Source organism: Rhinolophus sinicus, chromosome 2 (assembly GCF_057876585.1).
Source record: "Rhinolophus sinicus isolate RSI-liver-muscle chromosome 2, RSI-T2T, whole genome shotgun sequence".
In the NCBI taxonomy this organism is placed as follows: Eukaryota; Metazoa; Chordata; class Mammalia; order Chiroptera; family Rhinolophidae; genus Rhinolophus; species Rhinolophus sinicus.
The window spans coordinates 103,343,210-103,360,563 of record NC_142502.1 but is presented as its reverse complement, the minus strand read 5'-3'; the positions used below and the strand labels follow the sequence as shown (position 1 = coordinate 103,360,563).

The following is a 17,354-nucleotide window of genomic DNA, read 5'->3' as shown; positions in this document are numbered from 1 at the left end:
AGCCGGACAATCAGCTCTAATGCGTCTTTTGGAGCAAAAATTAATATAAAACCGGGTCTTACATTATATGAGACCCGGTCTTGTAGTAAAATAAGACTGGGTCTTCTATTAATTTTTGCTCCAAAAGACGCATTAGAGCTGATTGGCCGGCTAGGTCTTATTTTGGGGGAAACACGGTAAAGAGTGTCTCTTTTGTTTTAGGGTAACAGAACAACACAGGTGACTTACGTTTCTAACTTTACTAATGCCCTTATTAAAAGATATAAGCTCATGTAAAAAGAAAATCGGAAGATAGAAAAATGTTGAAAGTCTGAGTGTATTAGACATTTCTTCTCTGTGCATGGGTATATATGTGTATGCATATACGAGTATATTTTTCCCCCATGGAAAAATTCGTTCTTCTGAAACTTGTTCTCTTTCCCATCAATATTATAACATGTACATATTAGTAAGTGGAGATTCTTGTTAATGGCTGTAATACATGGTACATGAGAATATACCATAATTTAAACCCTTTTGAGCATTAAGGTAGTTACTGGTTTTGTTCTTGTGAACAGGCTACAATGAATATTTATATACTTTGAACCCAACATATATATAAACATACATGTAGATATACCAGGGTGCCAAAAAAATGTATACACATGACTTGTATTCATCTTGGTCTCGGTATATATTGAGTATTACAATTTTAACAGTTTTTTCCTTTCTTAAAATGTGTATACATTTTTTTTGGCACCCTCTGTATTTACATGTAAATTTTGAAACCCAATTTATATATTCTTAAACCCAACTTTTTTGAAAGTGGTCACTGTCTGTATATAGTTGAGTTATATTAGCGGGCATCCTTTGCTGTCGTGTATGTTTCATCATCCCAGTTAGGTGGTAAGATCTGTGACCTCAGGTGCGAGGTTTAATGTTTCTTTTGTAGCCACAAAGAAGCTCGTGAAGGAGATATTTCAGTGAATACTTAGGTATTTGTGAGACACTGCATCATTGATTTCTTTAGTATTTTAGATTCACAGGGAGTAGCAGGACGTTAGGAATTGAAAACTTCTTAATAAAGTAGTATGTATAGAGTGAAAGTTATTTCTTATGAAATACCTTTCATTAGTACTGCCCTGTGTTCAATGTAAGATTACAAGAGAAACTTTTTCCTTATGAAATGCAACTAATTGTAGTAGGAAGCATTTTCAAAGAAAAGCAGAGTCCATATCATTAGAATATATTTAAAACTGACTGAACTGTTAGCAAAGTTGAACTTGCTTTTCCATTGTGATATAATGGTTAAGAGTTCCCGCTTGGAACGCACCAGTTGGATTTGAATCCCAGCTTCCATTTTCTGTCTGTACCTTGGACACATTACTTAACATCTTTGGGCCTCAGTTCTCTCATCTTTTGTAAAATGGGAATAATAATAATAATGCTTTCTCATAAAGTTGCGATAATTAAAGATGTTCATTCATGTAAGGATCTAAAAACAGTGTTTAGCAATAATAAGCAGTCAATACGTGTAAGTTTTTAACATTAATGTCAGTTTCTTGTTAGATGTCAATTCTTGCTATTGAATTTATAAAACTTGAGAGCCAGATACAAAGTTGAAGTTCTTTCGTATTTCAGATATGTTATAAAATACTGTTTTGTACTTGTGCTAAGCATTCAGTGAGCATGTACCACGTGCCAGGTTATGCTGAGTCCTATGTAATACAATAGTGAATAAAACAGAAGACACTTCCTGTCCTCAGGACGCTTATGGTAAGTGGGGAAGGCGGCCATTAGTAATGTCCAGGACTGGGCTTTACCAGGGCCAGGCGCTTTGCTAAACCTACTACAAAAGTTATCACATTTAATCCTAACAAACATCCTACATATTTGAAATAAACATTATCCTCACTTTATATATGAGGCTGAGAGAATTTGATTAACTTTTTCAAGATTATACAGCTAAGAGGCAGAATGAATTGAAATCCAGATAGCCTAATACCAAAAGCTCCAGCCCTTATTTAACCACCCTCCTGGATTATAAATAAGCATAGAGTAATAAATTGTGATCCTTGGGGTCTATAGGGTACCAAGTAATCCCAACCTGCCTTTTGCTTGATACAGAGGGTGCCCCCAAAAATGTATACACATTTTAAGAAGAGAAAAAACTGTATTAAAATTATGCTGATGGTAACCACTTGGAGCACCTCTTCTAATTGCAGAAGTCAAACGTGACCTGTATTCATCTTTTGTTATTGGTATATATTGAGTATTACAATTTTAGTACAGTTTATTCCATTCTTAAAATGTGTATACATTTTTTTGGCACCCTCTGTCAAATAGAGATAAAAATATGCACTTTATTGCTGATAAAGCTGGCATGGAGCATGTCTTCTAATGGCTTGGACAGGCAGCTCAAGTGGGCATCTTAATTTTTTCTCCATTGAATTGAATTTGACACGAAGTCACAGGCAGGTCAGCTAGAAGGCTGATGACATTCCTCGCTCTAGGAGGCTCCAGCAGGCTTCCCAGTGGAGGAGAGGAGAAAGTGCTCAGCTTTCAGGTGGGCGGGTAAATTCTGAGGTGGAGAGTCAAAGAGAATGGGTCACACAGGAGCAATGGCCATTTTCTCAATCAGACCAGAGCCAGTAAGAGGTTTAGAGAAGAGTATAAATTTACTTAGCACTTCTAAGAAGGAAGAAGTTACTATTTTATGGGTTTGTAGGAATAAGGGAAGTGGACGACAAGAGAACCCCTCCACATTTATTTGGGACAGGTGGGAAGCAATGAGGGTGTTGTGACAGAACAACTGCCTGGGACCTCTTAGGTACATCTCTGAGGGGATGACCATTGGAGCCTATGCTTGGAGGAAGGATGAGGAGTCATCGGTGTGGGGGGGGGCGGGGGGGGGGGGACATTTCAGGCACCAGGAACGGGCTGCCTGGAGAGTTTCAGGAGCTGAAAGGAGCCAGCATGTTTAGAACACACGTGGCTGAGGGGAAGGGGGGAGCAGCACAGGAGCAGGGTGAACGGTCAGTGGTGTCCAGATACCTGAGCGTTGTAGGCTGAAGGGAAATTTGTATTTTATGTGCCAAGGAGATTGGAATGATTTGAAGCAGGGGAGCAGTGTCATCGAAGTTATAGCTTTAAAAGATGGTATTGGATGCTTGAGGAAAGTGTATTAGAAGGGAGCAAACCAGGAGGCAGAGAGACCGTAGAAGGAGGCAGGCTGGTGGTGAGGGTAATTTGGATTAGTATCGTAGCAGCGAAATGAAGGGAAGTGACTTTGAGATGTAAGTTGGAGATGGAAACCACTAGGCTTGCTGATAAACTTGCATGGGGGCGAGCAGGAGACTAGAAAAGGGAGAAAGCAAGGATAACATTCCAGTGTCTGTCTTGAGCAACTGGGTGGAAAGTTCATTTATTGAGATAGAAGAGATGGAGAGGAATCGTGGGTGTTTTGAACTTGTTGAGTTTAAGGGACTTACGTGTTTTGATGTGGAGGTTTCAGGTAGGCAGCCAGGCTCAGAGAAGAGATTTCAGTTTTCAGTATAGGTGGCATTTAATTTAGTCATGGGCGTGGACGAGATCATGTAGAAGGAGAATGTGGGAGAGAGAAGAGAAGAGGGCCCATACCGTCCCTTGAAGAACTCCAACATGCGGTTTGAGTAGAGGAACCACACGCAGTGGAGACAGAAGGAGCTGCCGTGTAGGTCACAGAAAACCAGAAGCATGTATTGATATGGACTCCAGGATGGAACTTGAGAGAAAGGGAAGTGGTACCATGTTAGTTGCTCATCCAGAAAAGGGGCCATTGGATTTGGTAACAGGTCACTGGAGATCCCGAGAAGAGCAGTGGAGTAAATGGAGGAAAGGATGGGAGCTGAGGAAATGTGTAGATCTATGCTTTCTCAAACCTTAAGACGTATATGACTTACTTGGAGATCTTGTCAGAATGTAGATTCTACTCTAGGGCCCGCGATTCTGCATTTCTAAAAAGCTTCCAGGGCTGCTGGTCCATGGAGTAGCAGAGGTATTGTTTAGTGGTTCTCAGACTCTGGTGTGTGTTACAGTTATGTGGAGGGCTTGATAAAATACAGATGACCGGACCCACTTCAGAGTTTCTGATTCAGTAGGTCTGGGGCAGCCGCTGAGAACCTGCATTTCTTGTAAGTTCCCAGGTGATAGCGAGTCTGCTGGTCTGGGATCCACACTGAGAATCACTGGAGAATCCTAACTGAGGGAGAGCTGTCCAGGGAAATTGTTTGTTTGTTTGTTGAGGATGAGAAATGACTAGAGCATGTTTGTGCTGATGAGCGCGATCCCTTAGATGGGGAGAAACTGATGATGTAAGAGAGAAAAAGAGCAAAGGAGTTAAGTCCTTGAAAAAAATGAAGGAGGACGGCTCTGAAGCATGTATTGAAGTCTTGGGTTTTTATAAGACATCTTTATAGCAAGAGAGAAAGCAGAGAAGGCGAGTCCAGTGCGGCCGGGTTTGTAGATTTAGTGGGAGGCAGATGGAGCTCCCCTGTGATGGTTTCTGTTTTCTCAGTGAAGGCGAGGGCAGCTCCTGAGGGAGGAGGGTGAGCTGAGGTTTGAGGAGAGATACGGTGTCAAATGATGATTTTGAGAAGGAAAGTGAACTCATTCAGAAAAAAGTGGCAGCGCTGACAGCCTTGTTTGAGGTTAAGGTCAGAAATTAAGAATGAAACCAATCTGTATGATTGTGCGCGTTCTTTTTTCTTCAACCACAGTTCTTGGTTTGAGACGTGGAGAATGAAATAGTTGAGATCACCCAAAGTTAGATTTTATCTAGATGAGTGCGTGGGGGCGGGGGGTACAAGAGAGCTTAGAGGGGCATGAGAGAGGTACCAGGGAGCTTAGACTGCAGGCGACGCCAAGCAAGAAGGGAAATGAAGACCGGAAAGGGCTGAAGGACAGCAATAAGCAGTGATGAGCAGGTCAGTGAATTACCGTAGTCAGAGTATAAATGAGCTAGAAGTAAACTAAAGGCGTAGGTTTGTGATGGAAAAGTGCTGGCGTTTAGAATTTTGTAGGCAGGGCAGTTCTCGGTGGTGACAGAGGTCCAAAGGACGGCCATGGCGGCGGCTGGATGAGGTGGAGTTTCCTGGAGAGGTCAGGAAACCCAGAGGCCAGCATGTTGGATGTGCCCTCCACGTGGACGCTGAAGTTGCCAAGAATGAGACATGTTGGGAGTGGAGAGAGACTTTGAGATAGGAACTGACTTTTCGATGAATGGTGGAAAATTCCTGGTCAGTGGATAACAGCAGCAGAGGGAGAGCTGGTTGTGGGCAGAGACTTTAAAACAAAGGGAGAGTTACGGTCTGGAAGGGGTAATGCCCGCAAGGTGGACCTCCAGCCCACCTGCTAGCCGTGAGGTACTCGGGCTATGAGAGGTGCCCTCTGATGGCTGGGCTATAAGCAAGGTGGGGTCTCCAAGGTACCGCTTAGTTCCAGTTAAAGCAAAGAGATGGAGGGAAGGTTCAGAAAAGGGATCGAAGATTTACAGGAGTTCATCACCAACTGGGAGTTGAAGAGCAGGGCATAGGGGAAGGATTTGGGAGTGAAGGTAGGGAACTTGGGGAGTAAGTGCAGGTTCGTATGGGAGAGAGTTTGGGGACAATAGGTGATCTGAAGTCCTGGATGCCCATTAGAGACTGAGAGAAACAGGAGGATGAGGCAAGACAGAAGAAGCCCAGTATCTAACACAATTAACGTCCACATTACGTTTGTCACTGTGTGACCCAGCCCCTGCCTACATCTCTGGGCTGCGCGGACAGGCCATCTTTCTCTCACTCAACAGGCCATGGTTTTGCACCTGTTTTTTTTTTTTTTTTCCGTTTGTTTGCACCTGCTCTTCTCAGAGGCAGCGTAGTGAAGTGGTTAATAGCGTGGCTCTGGATCCAGACTCCCTGCTGGGCCCCTGTCTAGCTTTGTGACTGGGCAAGTCATTTAACCTCTCTGTGCTTCAGTTTCCTCCTTTGTAAAAGGGGGAGTGGTCGTAGTACTTACTTCATAGGGGTGTTGGGGGTTAAAAGTTAATTTTAAAAATTAATGTAAAGGGCTTAGAACACTTCATGGTATGCAATAAAGACTCGATAAATATTATTTGTATGTTTTCTTCTGCTCGAAGCTCCTTTTCCCTATTTCGTTAGGTGGTTGCTTTCTTCTCATCCTGAACTGTCTCAGCTCCAATGTCCTTGCTCAGACACCCTAGCTAAAGTAGCCTAATTCCATTGGTTTTCTTAATTCTACCCCGTTACCCTGTTTTACGTAGTCGTTCATCAGTATTTGAAATTATTATTTTGCTGTCCCCCTCCTCCCCTGGGGGTAGGGATTTGTTGACTTGTTCCCGACTGTATTTCAGCTTCTAAAAAGTGGCAAAGATTTTGTAGGTGCTCAAGAATTCTTGTGTCAACTCGTCCTGAAAACATGATGGTTTCCAAGGCCTCTACTCTGATCCAGCAGCGTATGGTGGCAAAGTGACAGTGAGGCTTAGGCAGAGCTGACAGGCAGAGTCTAGTGCTTCGTGTGTCTATTGGCTCATCTATATCAGGTGACTGCCTGTTTGGTGTTATTGGAACGCAGCCACATCCATTTTTAAATTTCTTATCTGGCTGCTTTTCAGCCACAACCACAGAGTTGAGTTGTTGTGACAGAGACCCTAAGCCTCACCGAGTCTCAAGTGTTTACTGTCTGGCCCGTCACAGAAAAGTTTGCTGACCTGTGACTTAGAGACACAGACAGACAGACTAGAAAGAAACACCAAAAATAATAATGGAAGGTTTCTTTGGATAATGGGATTATAAATCATTTTAATTTTTATCTTCATACTTTTTTTTGTATTTTGTTGTAGACCTATTTGATTTTGGAAACAAAATAGCCTTGTAAATACTAATTTTGAAGTATTGAGACCACATTTAATGATGGGTTTTTTTAATGTTTTTTTTTCCTTAGTGCTGCTTTTGACACAAAAACTGGGTTGCGTGTGGCAGTGAAGAAGCTATCCAGACCATTTCAGTCCATTATTCATGCCAAAAGGACCTACAGAGAACTGCGGTTACTTAAACATATGAAACATGAAAATGTAAGTTACTCGTTCAAGAAAGAATAAATTCTGCTCTTGAATAGTTCGGGAAAAATTATATTTTAATTAGTGCAGATAGAAATACGTTAGAGGGCATCAAACTTGGGATCATGCTTCTTGTACTGTGGTGTTACTGACACTGTTAGTTTGTCAGGTGGCTGCTCAAAGCCTCGGGAGAAATTGTACATCTTCCTGGAGTTTAAGCTTTACTCAAAGATTTTTAGAGAGAAAGCATTAATTTTTTTTTAAATAAAAAAGGATATATTGTGAGATATAACAAAATTCAAAAGCATTGTTAAGAGGAAATATTACAAAGAAATTTTGTATTCTTTACCTGGTTTCCTTAAGGCTGTCTTCTCAGAATATGGGAGTCCATAGCTATTTTGTGTTACAGGTTATTTCAGTGGAGAAGTTTAAGGAAGAGTGCCTTGGGCTCATTGAAGGTTCTATCACAGATCCTATGATTTTAGGTACAATTTAATATTAGAATATTTCTTTTTAATCTTCAAAACCAGCTGTTCCAGATTTGGGTATTTCAAGAAATGTGACAAAGACATTGTTTAAGTTAAAAGTAACGTTTTATTTTCTATCAGTTTGGAAATTGGAAACTCTGCCATCCTGCAAAGGAGTGCATAAGAGTTCTGATATGGTAAATAAATGGATGCAATTGGAATATTCACTGAAAGTGAAAAAAAAGGGTTGACTGAGGACACTTATTTTCCTGAATTTCCAAATCAAGTTAAAAAGAATTTATGTGGGCCGGCCCCATGGCTCAGGCGGTTAGAGCTCCGTGCTCCTAACTCCGAAGGCTGCCGGTTCGATTCCCACATGGGCCAGTGGGCTCTCAACCACGAGGTTGCCAGTTCAATTCCTCGACTCCCGCAAGGGATGGTGGGCAGTGCCCCCTGCAACTAAAATTGAACATGGCACCTTGGGCTGAGCTGCCGCTGAGCTCCGGGATGGCTCAGTTGGTTGGAGCATGTCCTCTCAACCACAAGGTTGCCGGTTCGACTCCCGCAAGGGATGGTGGGCTGTGCCCCCTGCAACTAGCAACGGCAACTGGACCTGGAGCTGAGCTGGGCCCTCCACAACTAAGATTGAAAGGACAACTTGACTTGGAGAAAAGTCCTGAAAGTGCACACTGTTCCCCAATAAAGTCCTGTTCCCCTTCCCCAATAAAATCTTTAAAAAAAAAAAAAAAAAGAATGTATGTGATTACAGTATAAAAATAACTAAAATTTGTACCATTGTAGAAACACAGGCCATAGAGATTTTAGAGTCATTTGACCTTATTGATTGTTACTGTGTAGAAAAAATTCAAAATCTAAATTTATTGCTTGGCTATTCTGACTTTTTCTGTTTTCGTAATTGAAATCTTTTTATTTTGTCCATAGTAAGAAAGAAAAATCACAGATAACCGATACTTTCTTAATATACATTTGTTTCACAAAGTATAAATTTCCGCTAAATTGAGAGCATTGAGACTTAAAAGTTGGAATTGGATTACGGATGCCTTTACAAGCACAGCTGCAGTTTTTTATTTATTTTCATTTTTTTAAATTTTAACTGTATATTATTGAGAAAATCCTGTTTTCTACATGTAACCTCTATTCCTAGGTATAATTTAATGAGTATCCATGTAAACCTGAGTTTTTAAAAAGTTGAATGCAGAGCTGCAACCTTTCTAATCAGTGACATGTTTACAAGGAGTTGAGACATGTGGAAAAAGCTGGTAAGAGAAGCTTTATTCCAAGGTCTGCATAAAATCAGGGTGGCCTGGCAGCTTACCTGATACGGTTACATTAGGTTTTTAGCACAGTTGAGTGTATGCTATTTCTCATTAATAAATGTGACAGAGACATTGTCATAGCTCTTTAAATATAAAGAATACTTTGAAAATGGAATGCAAGCCAAACATTTATAGAACCCCAAGGCACCTCCAGGAGGCCCCAGGATCTCGCTGATGTTACCCATACTAATTTAAGAACGTCTGGTTTAGAAGGTAACCAGCGCTATACTTTATTGTTTTGCTTTTCTTTATAGATAAAATAAGCCAACATTTAGGGCAAAAATTATTGTGGGTTCTCTGAATCCATGCTTGGCTTTTCTAGTGATCATAAGCAACAATCTTATTTAGTTTTTTATGTTTTAATTTTCCATAACGAGGTACTTTGAAATGTGTCTTACATCGCGCTGGTTACATTCGGACCATTCTTGTATTTGTAGAAATGAGGAAGCCACAGTGATGGGTACAGTTTTGCTAATTTAGGAAAGGTTACAAGACTCCTTTTAAAAAGAGGTCTGACAGTATTAGAAAAATGGGGTTTTAATTTACATAAATTGTTTTACAAGCAGCTAGATTAATAGCAGCCCATCCTTTTTATATTAAAATATTTAGGTTTTAGCAGTATCAGTGTAGAGTCACCTGTACTTAGGTACTGGTGATTTGCTGGACAGAAGAAAGCACCTGACTGAATGTTTTCTAGTTCTCTATTGTGTTGGCAAATGTTTGAAGGGGGGATAGAAGGGGTCAAAAGACATTGACGCAATGTAGAAAAATACCTGAATTTCAGCCTAGTCTGCAAACAATTGTTAGGTGCCTAAAATGTAAAAGTAGTTGTACCTGGTAAAGAACCTGGACTTTCAGGTAAGTTTAATCGAGGATTTTAAAAGCCGTTCCTCTCCTTTATTCTCCTCTTCCTTTTTTTTTTTTTTAAATGACTGTTTTGGGCCACCATCCAATTTTTAGCTAGCCACCAGGCCTCTAAAGACAACAGCAATGGCAGCAGCTTAAAACTCTTGAAAATTTTAAATATATATTGGTATGAAAAACAAGTTTTAAGTGCCAGAATGCACGTGATCTTCTACACAAAAATGCCTCTGACCCACAAGCCATAGTTCATCTTAAGTTAATTTCTTTTATTAATGACAATGAATAACAGATATATGTTTATCAGATGGGTAACAGGAGCTCGAGGATGTCTTCTGTGACTGTAAGAGTTATTCTCTGAACCAAGTTAGCTGGCCCATTCCTGACTGAACTTGCGACCCTGAGCTCATTACCACCTGCTCTGAGCACAGCTTCCTGGGCAGCAGCCTGCCAGCTGCTTCCTTGTGCTGTCTGGGTGGGGACTACACAAACTGCCCAGTTAAGGGCCTGCACATCTGTACATTTGAAATTAAAGCATGATTAAAGGGATCCTTCATAAATTTTATTCTGGGGCCTTAGATTTAACTTTACCCGGGTGGACCAAGTGGTGGGTGCTGTGTGCTTGTGTGTTTTTTTGTTTGTTTGTTTTTTTGTTTTTGCTTGTGTTAAATGCATTAAATATTGTCTTTGATTGATTACTGAGTTAAAGTATTTATTTTTTGAGTGTGTGCTAATTTAATAAAAACATTACTTCTGTCTGTTAGGTTTTGGATCATTGTAGGTCATCAGATATTTGCTGATTATTTGTATTGTAAATGTCTTTTCTGAAAATTTGATTCCTGGACTACTTTCAGGTGTCATATAATGGCAGAAAGAATAAGAAAATGGGCTAAAATGTGACTTGAATTAAAAGGAAATTTTCATTTAAGAAATGAGAAATGAGTAGATTATGGAATATTCCTAAAATGTTCCCTAGATCTATTTTAGTTGCTGGGAAACTTGGTTTTTACAGTATTTTCCTTATGATTTAATTACTCCATAAATATGATCAGTAGAGGGGATATTTTGTAAAAGTCCACAAAAAATTAAAAATACTTTGATGTAACATGGGTAGGTTTAATCTCATAAAATGTGTCCCATTTAAGGAAATTAAAATTTGATAACGTATTTACTAATATGCTTTGCGCTACTTTTTTCACATTAGTTAATTGTGCTTTTTGCAGCCATGCTTTTTAATCACTTAATAATTTAGTTTAGTTTTATATCTCAAATTTTGTTACTGGAAGTAGCTGCTTCAAACATGTAGTTTTTTTCAGTAGTTTGTGTTTTGTAATTCTTTATAAAACTCTAAGGGTGTGATCACCACGAATCTTCCCCACAATACTATGAAAATAAACAATAATATTCCCACTTCTTTCATATGAGGAAAATGAGGCTGAGAAGATACCTTTCTTTCATTTATTTAACAAATATTAAACTGCTGTATGCCAAGCACTGTTCCAAGTGCTGAGGTTAATTGGAATTGAAAAAACATAAGCTCGTGGATCCAAGAAATCACAAACCGATTGTGGGGTTCAGACGTACAGCTGTTTGATTCCAAAATGCCTGTTGTGTGTTCAAATTGAAATTGGGGTTTTCGTTGGAAAATGTTTTGGACTTGTTTTGTTTTACTGTCTTTGAGATAACTATTACATAAATAATCCTGGGTAAATCTGATCTCTAGTGGTTTAATTTTATTTTGATCTGAGAATGATTTTTCATAATCACAATGGAAATAATGTAAAATAATGTAATTTGTTTTAAACTCTTCTATTGAGGAAATGGGGCATCTTAGATAACAAGAATTAGTGATTGCAGAATATTGGAACAAGTGAGTAAAATTGGCTTCTGTTAGGTTGGTGCAAAAGTAATTGCGGTTTAAAAGGTTAAAAATAATTGCAAAAACCGCAATTACTTTTGCACTAATCTAATAGCTCTCAGCTACCTAAAATACAAGTGGATATAGGGGAGAGTAAGCAAAAGACTAGAGGTCTTAAGGCAGAAGGGGGTCAAACTCAAGGAAAATAATTGTGGTTTAGATGGAGAAGGAACAAGAAAATAATTTGGCTTAAATTTAAAGCACTATTTAGAGCTGTTATACAGTCAGAGATATACTGTTGGTGGGAACGTAAGTTGGCTTCACCTTTATGGGGGGCAGTTTGATAAGATTAAGATCCTTAAATATATCGATGTCCTTATCCTGTAGCTCTAAATCTTGAAATTTATTCTGGAAGAAAATACAAGGTGTGCAAAAAATATGTATGCACACACTTGCAGTGTTCCTTAAATGTCCAAAGATGGGAAGTTGGTTAAATTATGGTATATATATACAAATGATAGAGCATATTATTAATAAATAAGGACACGAGGAAAGTCATATGTTAAGTGACAAGGCAGGATATGCAACTGTATGCATAGTATAACCCCAATTTAATTTATGTGATCAGAAAAAAATCAAAGGAAATATCTCAATATTAATGATAGTTATAATGGGTAGTGCAATTATAGGTAATTTTGGTTTTCTTGTATACAGTTATCAAGGTAAGGATCTGATGGGTAACTGTACCTTCCCTTTGCAATAAAATGCAAAGACTTGAAAAGCTATTTGTGAATTCCGGGGTCTTTTTTCTTGGTTTGTTTTCCTTTTGGGTTCAGGCTATATATTTGAAGTTGCTTTTAAAAGTCTGGTATTTGGTTGCATGGAGTAACATTCTAATTAGAAGTGCTTTTTCATGATAATGTTTTGAGCATTGGTATATTTTACTGTTAGAGCTGTTTTAACTTGGTTAGAGCAGCGTGCTAATAAGACCATAGTCATGGGTGGGTTTTCATGAAGGCTGTTTAGCTGTTGTTGGTTTCATTTCAGATACCCTTAGATCTGGCTGTGCATATTACAGATGAATTCTAGTTCTTGTTTCCTTCTCAGTGCCTAACTTTACAAATGAGTGGTCTGGGTTTTAGGAGGAATGGAGTGGGGCTAATATGTGGGTTAATTAGTATAAATTATGACCAGAAAAACTGCTCAAAGATCACGGATTACTGAATATTAAGTAACTCTTAGCTTTATCCTTGTATAAAGATAGCTTTTTTAAAAAATGTTAAATAGTCTTATCTAAATACCTGGTAATGATTTAAAAAATTATCCTAATATTAAGACTATTACAAGAATAATACCAAGAATATACTGAGAGAATATTTGGAGCTTTAAAAATGTCAGTTTTGAAGACTATATAGTAACATCGAACATTTTCATGGAATAATAATACATTTAAAAAAGAAAAATGATACTATAATAGCCGCTGTAGAAGTGTGACTTTTTTCTGTTTGTTCCTCATAGACTGTAAGTGCAAATGTAAGTCAGGAGCCCTAAATCTTTTTGCTTCCTGATAAACTAATGGCTGTATGTGACCAAATTCTAAGGAGTTGGAGATTTTTCATAGTAAAATAGGTTTTTATGAGATGTGATGTTAACAAGTAAAAGCAAAAGCATAATTTCGGTAGAAAATAAGTTATAGTTACTAAATATGGATATGATTTTTGTGATGTTATTGAACTGAGATAGTGGGATTTGGAATTAGTTCATATTAAAATGATTAAGGACTAATGGGTACTGTAACAACTTCAGTCTTTATTTACTGTTTGCTTTTTATGTTTCCTTATAGGTGATTGGTCTGTTGGATGTTTTTACACCTGCGCGGTCCCTGGAGGAATTCAATGATGTGTGAGTAAATTTTCTCCATTTGCCTTCATCAACCAGAGGATGAAGAATAGCAGCCCATTTCTATTCCGGAACCATTAGCAGTATACAGACTTGCAGAGATTTTTTATTTCCGTCATCAGTTCTTCTGGGGGGTGGGATAGATACAGGAGATGTATATATATTATGGGTGGTGAATGTATTTTCATCCTTTCAGGCACATTGTGCTCTGTTTAGAGAGTTAGTGATCAGTCCTTGCAAGAGTTCAGTGAAGAGTGTAGGGAGTTTGGACTATGATTTTTGTTCTCAAATTACCTGTCCTAGCATCTAAAGGGACACCTTTACATTATTACATCTACATCAAGAAATGTAATGGAGCCCTGGTTCCATATACTGTATTTCCCCGAAAATAAGACTGGGTCTTACATTAATTTTTGCTCCAAAAGACTCATTAGGGCTTATTTTCAAGGGATGTCTTATTTTTTTCATGTACAAAATCTACATTTATTCATGTACAACAATCTACATTCATTCATTCATGTATAAAAATCTACATTTATTCAAATAAAGTCATGTCACCTTTTTCTGGAACATCGTCATAACTCTCCAAACCCCGAATTCTTGCTTGAGTTTCTTGCGACTCCATTTCCTGTAGAACCATTGGCCCCGATCTCTCATGTCCAGCAACAGAGCTCTCCTTAAATGAGGACTTCGTGTCCATGCAGCTGCTCGTAGTGCATTGGCAACACAGCTGTCAGTGATTTTATCCCATGAATTCTTCACCCAAGTCACGACCTCTTGCAGCCTAGGCTTCACAAAGTTTCCACGCTGATTTCTCTCCATTCTATTTTCAATGTAGTCATTGATTTCCATGAGCAAATGGTCGTTGAATGGCTTGTTTATTGCAACATCAAGAGTCTGGAGATAGGCAGTCATTCCTGCGGGAATCATTATTTCATATATTCTTCTCTGCAAGGAAGTTCTTCATGTCTTTAGTGCGGTGAGTGCTGGCTGAATCCCAGACTAGCAGACCTCCTTGGTCACCTCGCAAAACAAGTGGCAGCATTACATCGACCCACTTCCTTATAACTGCATGTGTGCACCAGGCTTTTCGGTTTCAAGAATATAAATGCCTGAAAGACGTTCAACCTTATCTTTCTTGCCCTTAGTGATGATTAGCGGTGGGGCTTTCTTTCCATCCAGACAAATTGCCAAAATACATGTAACACGTGCACTTTCGTAACCAGTGGAGGGAATGCAGATTGACGAGGCACCCCTCTGATCAATTGTCGTTTGAGATCCTTGGCCCATAAACACTGCAGTTTCATCCACAGCAGTCATGTTGGAGAATTGGTATTTAGAAAAGCCGATGCCATCAACAAAAGACTTGAATGCAAGTGCACGTTTAATAACTTCAGTATCTTCCAGCTTGAACAGTGTTGTCGATCTTAGAGACAGTTCATATCGCTGAAGGAAGCCATCCAGCCAGTGTTGTGATGCTTTGAATTCTTCTGGGGATATTTCTAACTGTGGTGCCATTGCAAGGGCAAATGCTTGACTATCAGCCCTGCAAACAAGCAAAGCCTTTGCTCTCCTGTCAGCAGTCCATTCACAGATGATGTTTTCCAGCTCAGGAAATAATGGTTGTCGACCTGATCCACACTTGCGCTTCTTAGCATTTCCCTCCTCCACCTGTTGACTGAGGTTATTGTACCCTACTAGCCATTTTCGGACCATTCGGAGATCCAACTTCTTCTCTTTGTAGAAAGCCGTAAGATTCTTGCCCCGGGAGTCTTCCACGATGCCTTTCTTACACTCGACGGAATAGCTCTTTCTTTTTGCACCCATCTTGTCTGGGGGTCAAAATATTATTCCCTTTAAATGTACCATTAAATCAGGTGTTATTTGAAGACTTACAAGACAGGAGTGGCAACAAAAATGGTGACAGTTAAGAATGATGGTCCACACAAAAGTGACGAAAAATTGCAGGCCCCAAAATTCAGAAAACGTTTCTTTTATTTCACACAAGTGCATTAAGTATGTCCGTTACAACATACGATGCATTGAACTATGAAGATTCATATTACACACAATCACGTCCATTCGTTATTGAGTGCGCACATAATTCGTGCATTATGGCTGTACTCGGATTGGTCATTTGGCAGTAAGTCTCAAGTTCATCTGTTTACATAGGCATTTACCTTTCCTCCAAAGGCACCCACTTGGGTATTTACAAATACTTAATTATATTTTATATTATTTATTTTAAGTATTAATGTCAATAATATTTATATTTAATTATATATTATTACTATTTTATAATTCAATACGTCTGTCGTGTGTTGCAATGGACGTACTAAATGTGTCCGTCTGGCTGACGATCTTAGCTGGGGCTTATTTTTGGGGTAGGGCTTATATTACGAGCATCCTGAAAAATCATGCTAGGGCTTATTTTCCAGTTAGGTCTTATTTTGGGTGAAATACGGTAGGTTCTTCCTTCTCTTTTATCCCACTTGTGTGGGAAATGGCACTAGATCAGCATGCTGATCCTTGTGCTTCTGTGCTGGGGTAAGGGGCGGCCTCATGTGTTGAGAAAACTGATGAATAGTGCTAATTCTCCCAGTTTTGTGACCATCTCTATTATTTTAGCCTGGGGCGCCCCTGGAAAGCAGAGCTGAGATTCTCAGGAACCAGTAGTAGGGGGCTAGGGAAAATGAAACAGGGATGGATATAGCATATCCTGCTATAAGGATATGTCGTAAAGTTGGCCACCATTGTGGGCAGCTGGGCTGAAAACTGCCAGGATCTTCCAGGAAGCCGTACAGAATGCACCTCAGATGGGGAGTGTTTATCCACTGGCCCTGTCTCCATTGGCAAGGGTTACCCAATGGGGCGTGCATACCCAGATTACACATGTGTGAGTGCAAGATAGATTCCAGCAGGTATCTTTGTACACGTACAGGCTCTCTACTATAGCTTTCCCAGTATCTGAACTGGCACATCTCCTTCCCAGAATGGTGCATGTTTTTACCAAGGATGAACTTACATTGACACATTATAATCACCCAAAGTCCTATAGAGTTTACCTTAGGGTTCACTCTTGGCGTTGGGCATTTTATGGGTTTAGATAAACGTATAACAAGATATCGTCATTATAATATCATATAGTGTATTTTCACTGCCCTAAGAGTGGTGGTGTTTGATATTCTGTCTAAATGTGGAAGAAATACTGAAGTAGTGTATTTGTGAATTACTTTGGAAAACATTTGAAGCAGATCTGAGCTATATCCCCAAATTTAGGCACGATGAGAATGGGTATATTGAACAAAGAAATTTGCTGACCTAAGCAAACGCTGTATTTTGGCTTAATCAGGCATTATGGAATTGGATTCTGAACCTATTTTTTCTATGTGAAAAGACCTTATTTAAGGCTAGTGTCTGTGTAAAAGGATAGGTTTTCTCCATTGTAGTGCCTTTGGCTCCTCCTTTTATCCATTTGAAAGCCCACTGCCTTCAAGCATGCCCACTGAGTTAAGATCGCATTTATTTATTTTTTAATTCATTCAACAAATACTATTGCTCCTGAGTAGGAAGCAGTTCTTTCTACTTAACCGTATTTATTTATTTATTTCCAGCTTTAGTGGGATATAATTGACATACAACATTGTGTTAAGTTGGGTTCTGATTATTTATAAACAGGAACTGAGTTCATCTCTTGAAAGCAAATGTCAGTACTACTTGTTGAATACTTGCTGAGTGGAGTGTTGGGACAGGTTCAGAATAATCAGAAACACTAGTTTTTGCCTTTGATGAAATCAAAATCTTATTAGGGGCAATAAATGCAAAACACCTTTGTAAGTTACTAATGGTTGTATGAC

General features: G+C 39.1%; 1 protein-coding gene across 2 annotated transcripts in view; it reads left to right on the top strand.

Annotated features, from left to right (window-relative positions):
- Positions 1–17,354, top strand: part of MAPK14 (mitogen-activated protein kinase 14) — a 67,306-nt gene that overhangs the window by 13,306 nt on the left and 36,646 nt on the right. For both annotated transcript variants that reach the window (XM_019738750.3, XM_019738749.3), the window contains exons 2-3: positions 6,961–7,090; positions 13,442–13,500. In XM_019738750.3, the coding sequence (XP_019594309.1) occupies positions 6,961–7,090; positions 13,442–13,500 (189 nt within the window). The remainder of the gene's footprint in view (positions 1–6,960; positions 7,091–13,441; positions 13,501–17,354) is intronic.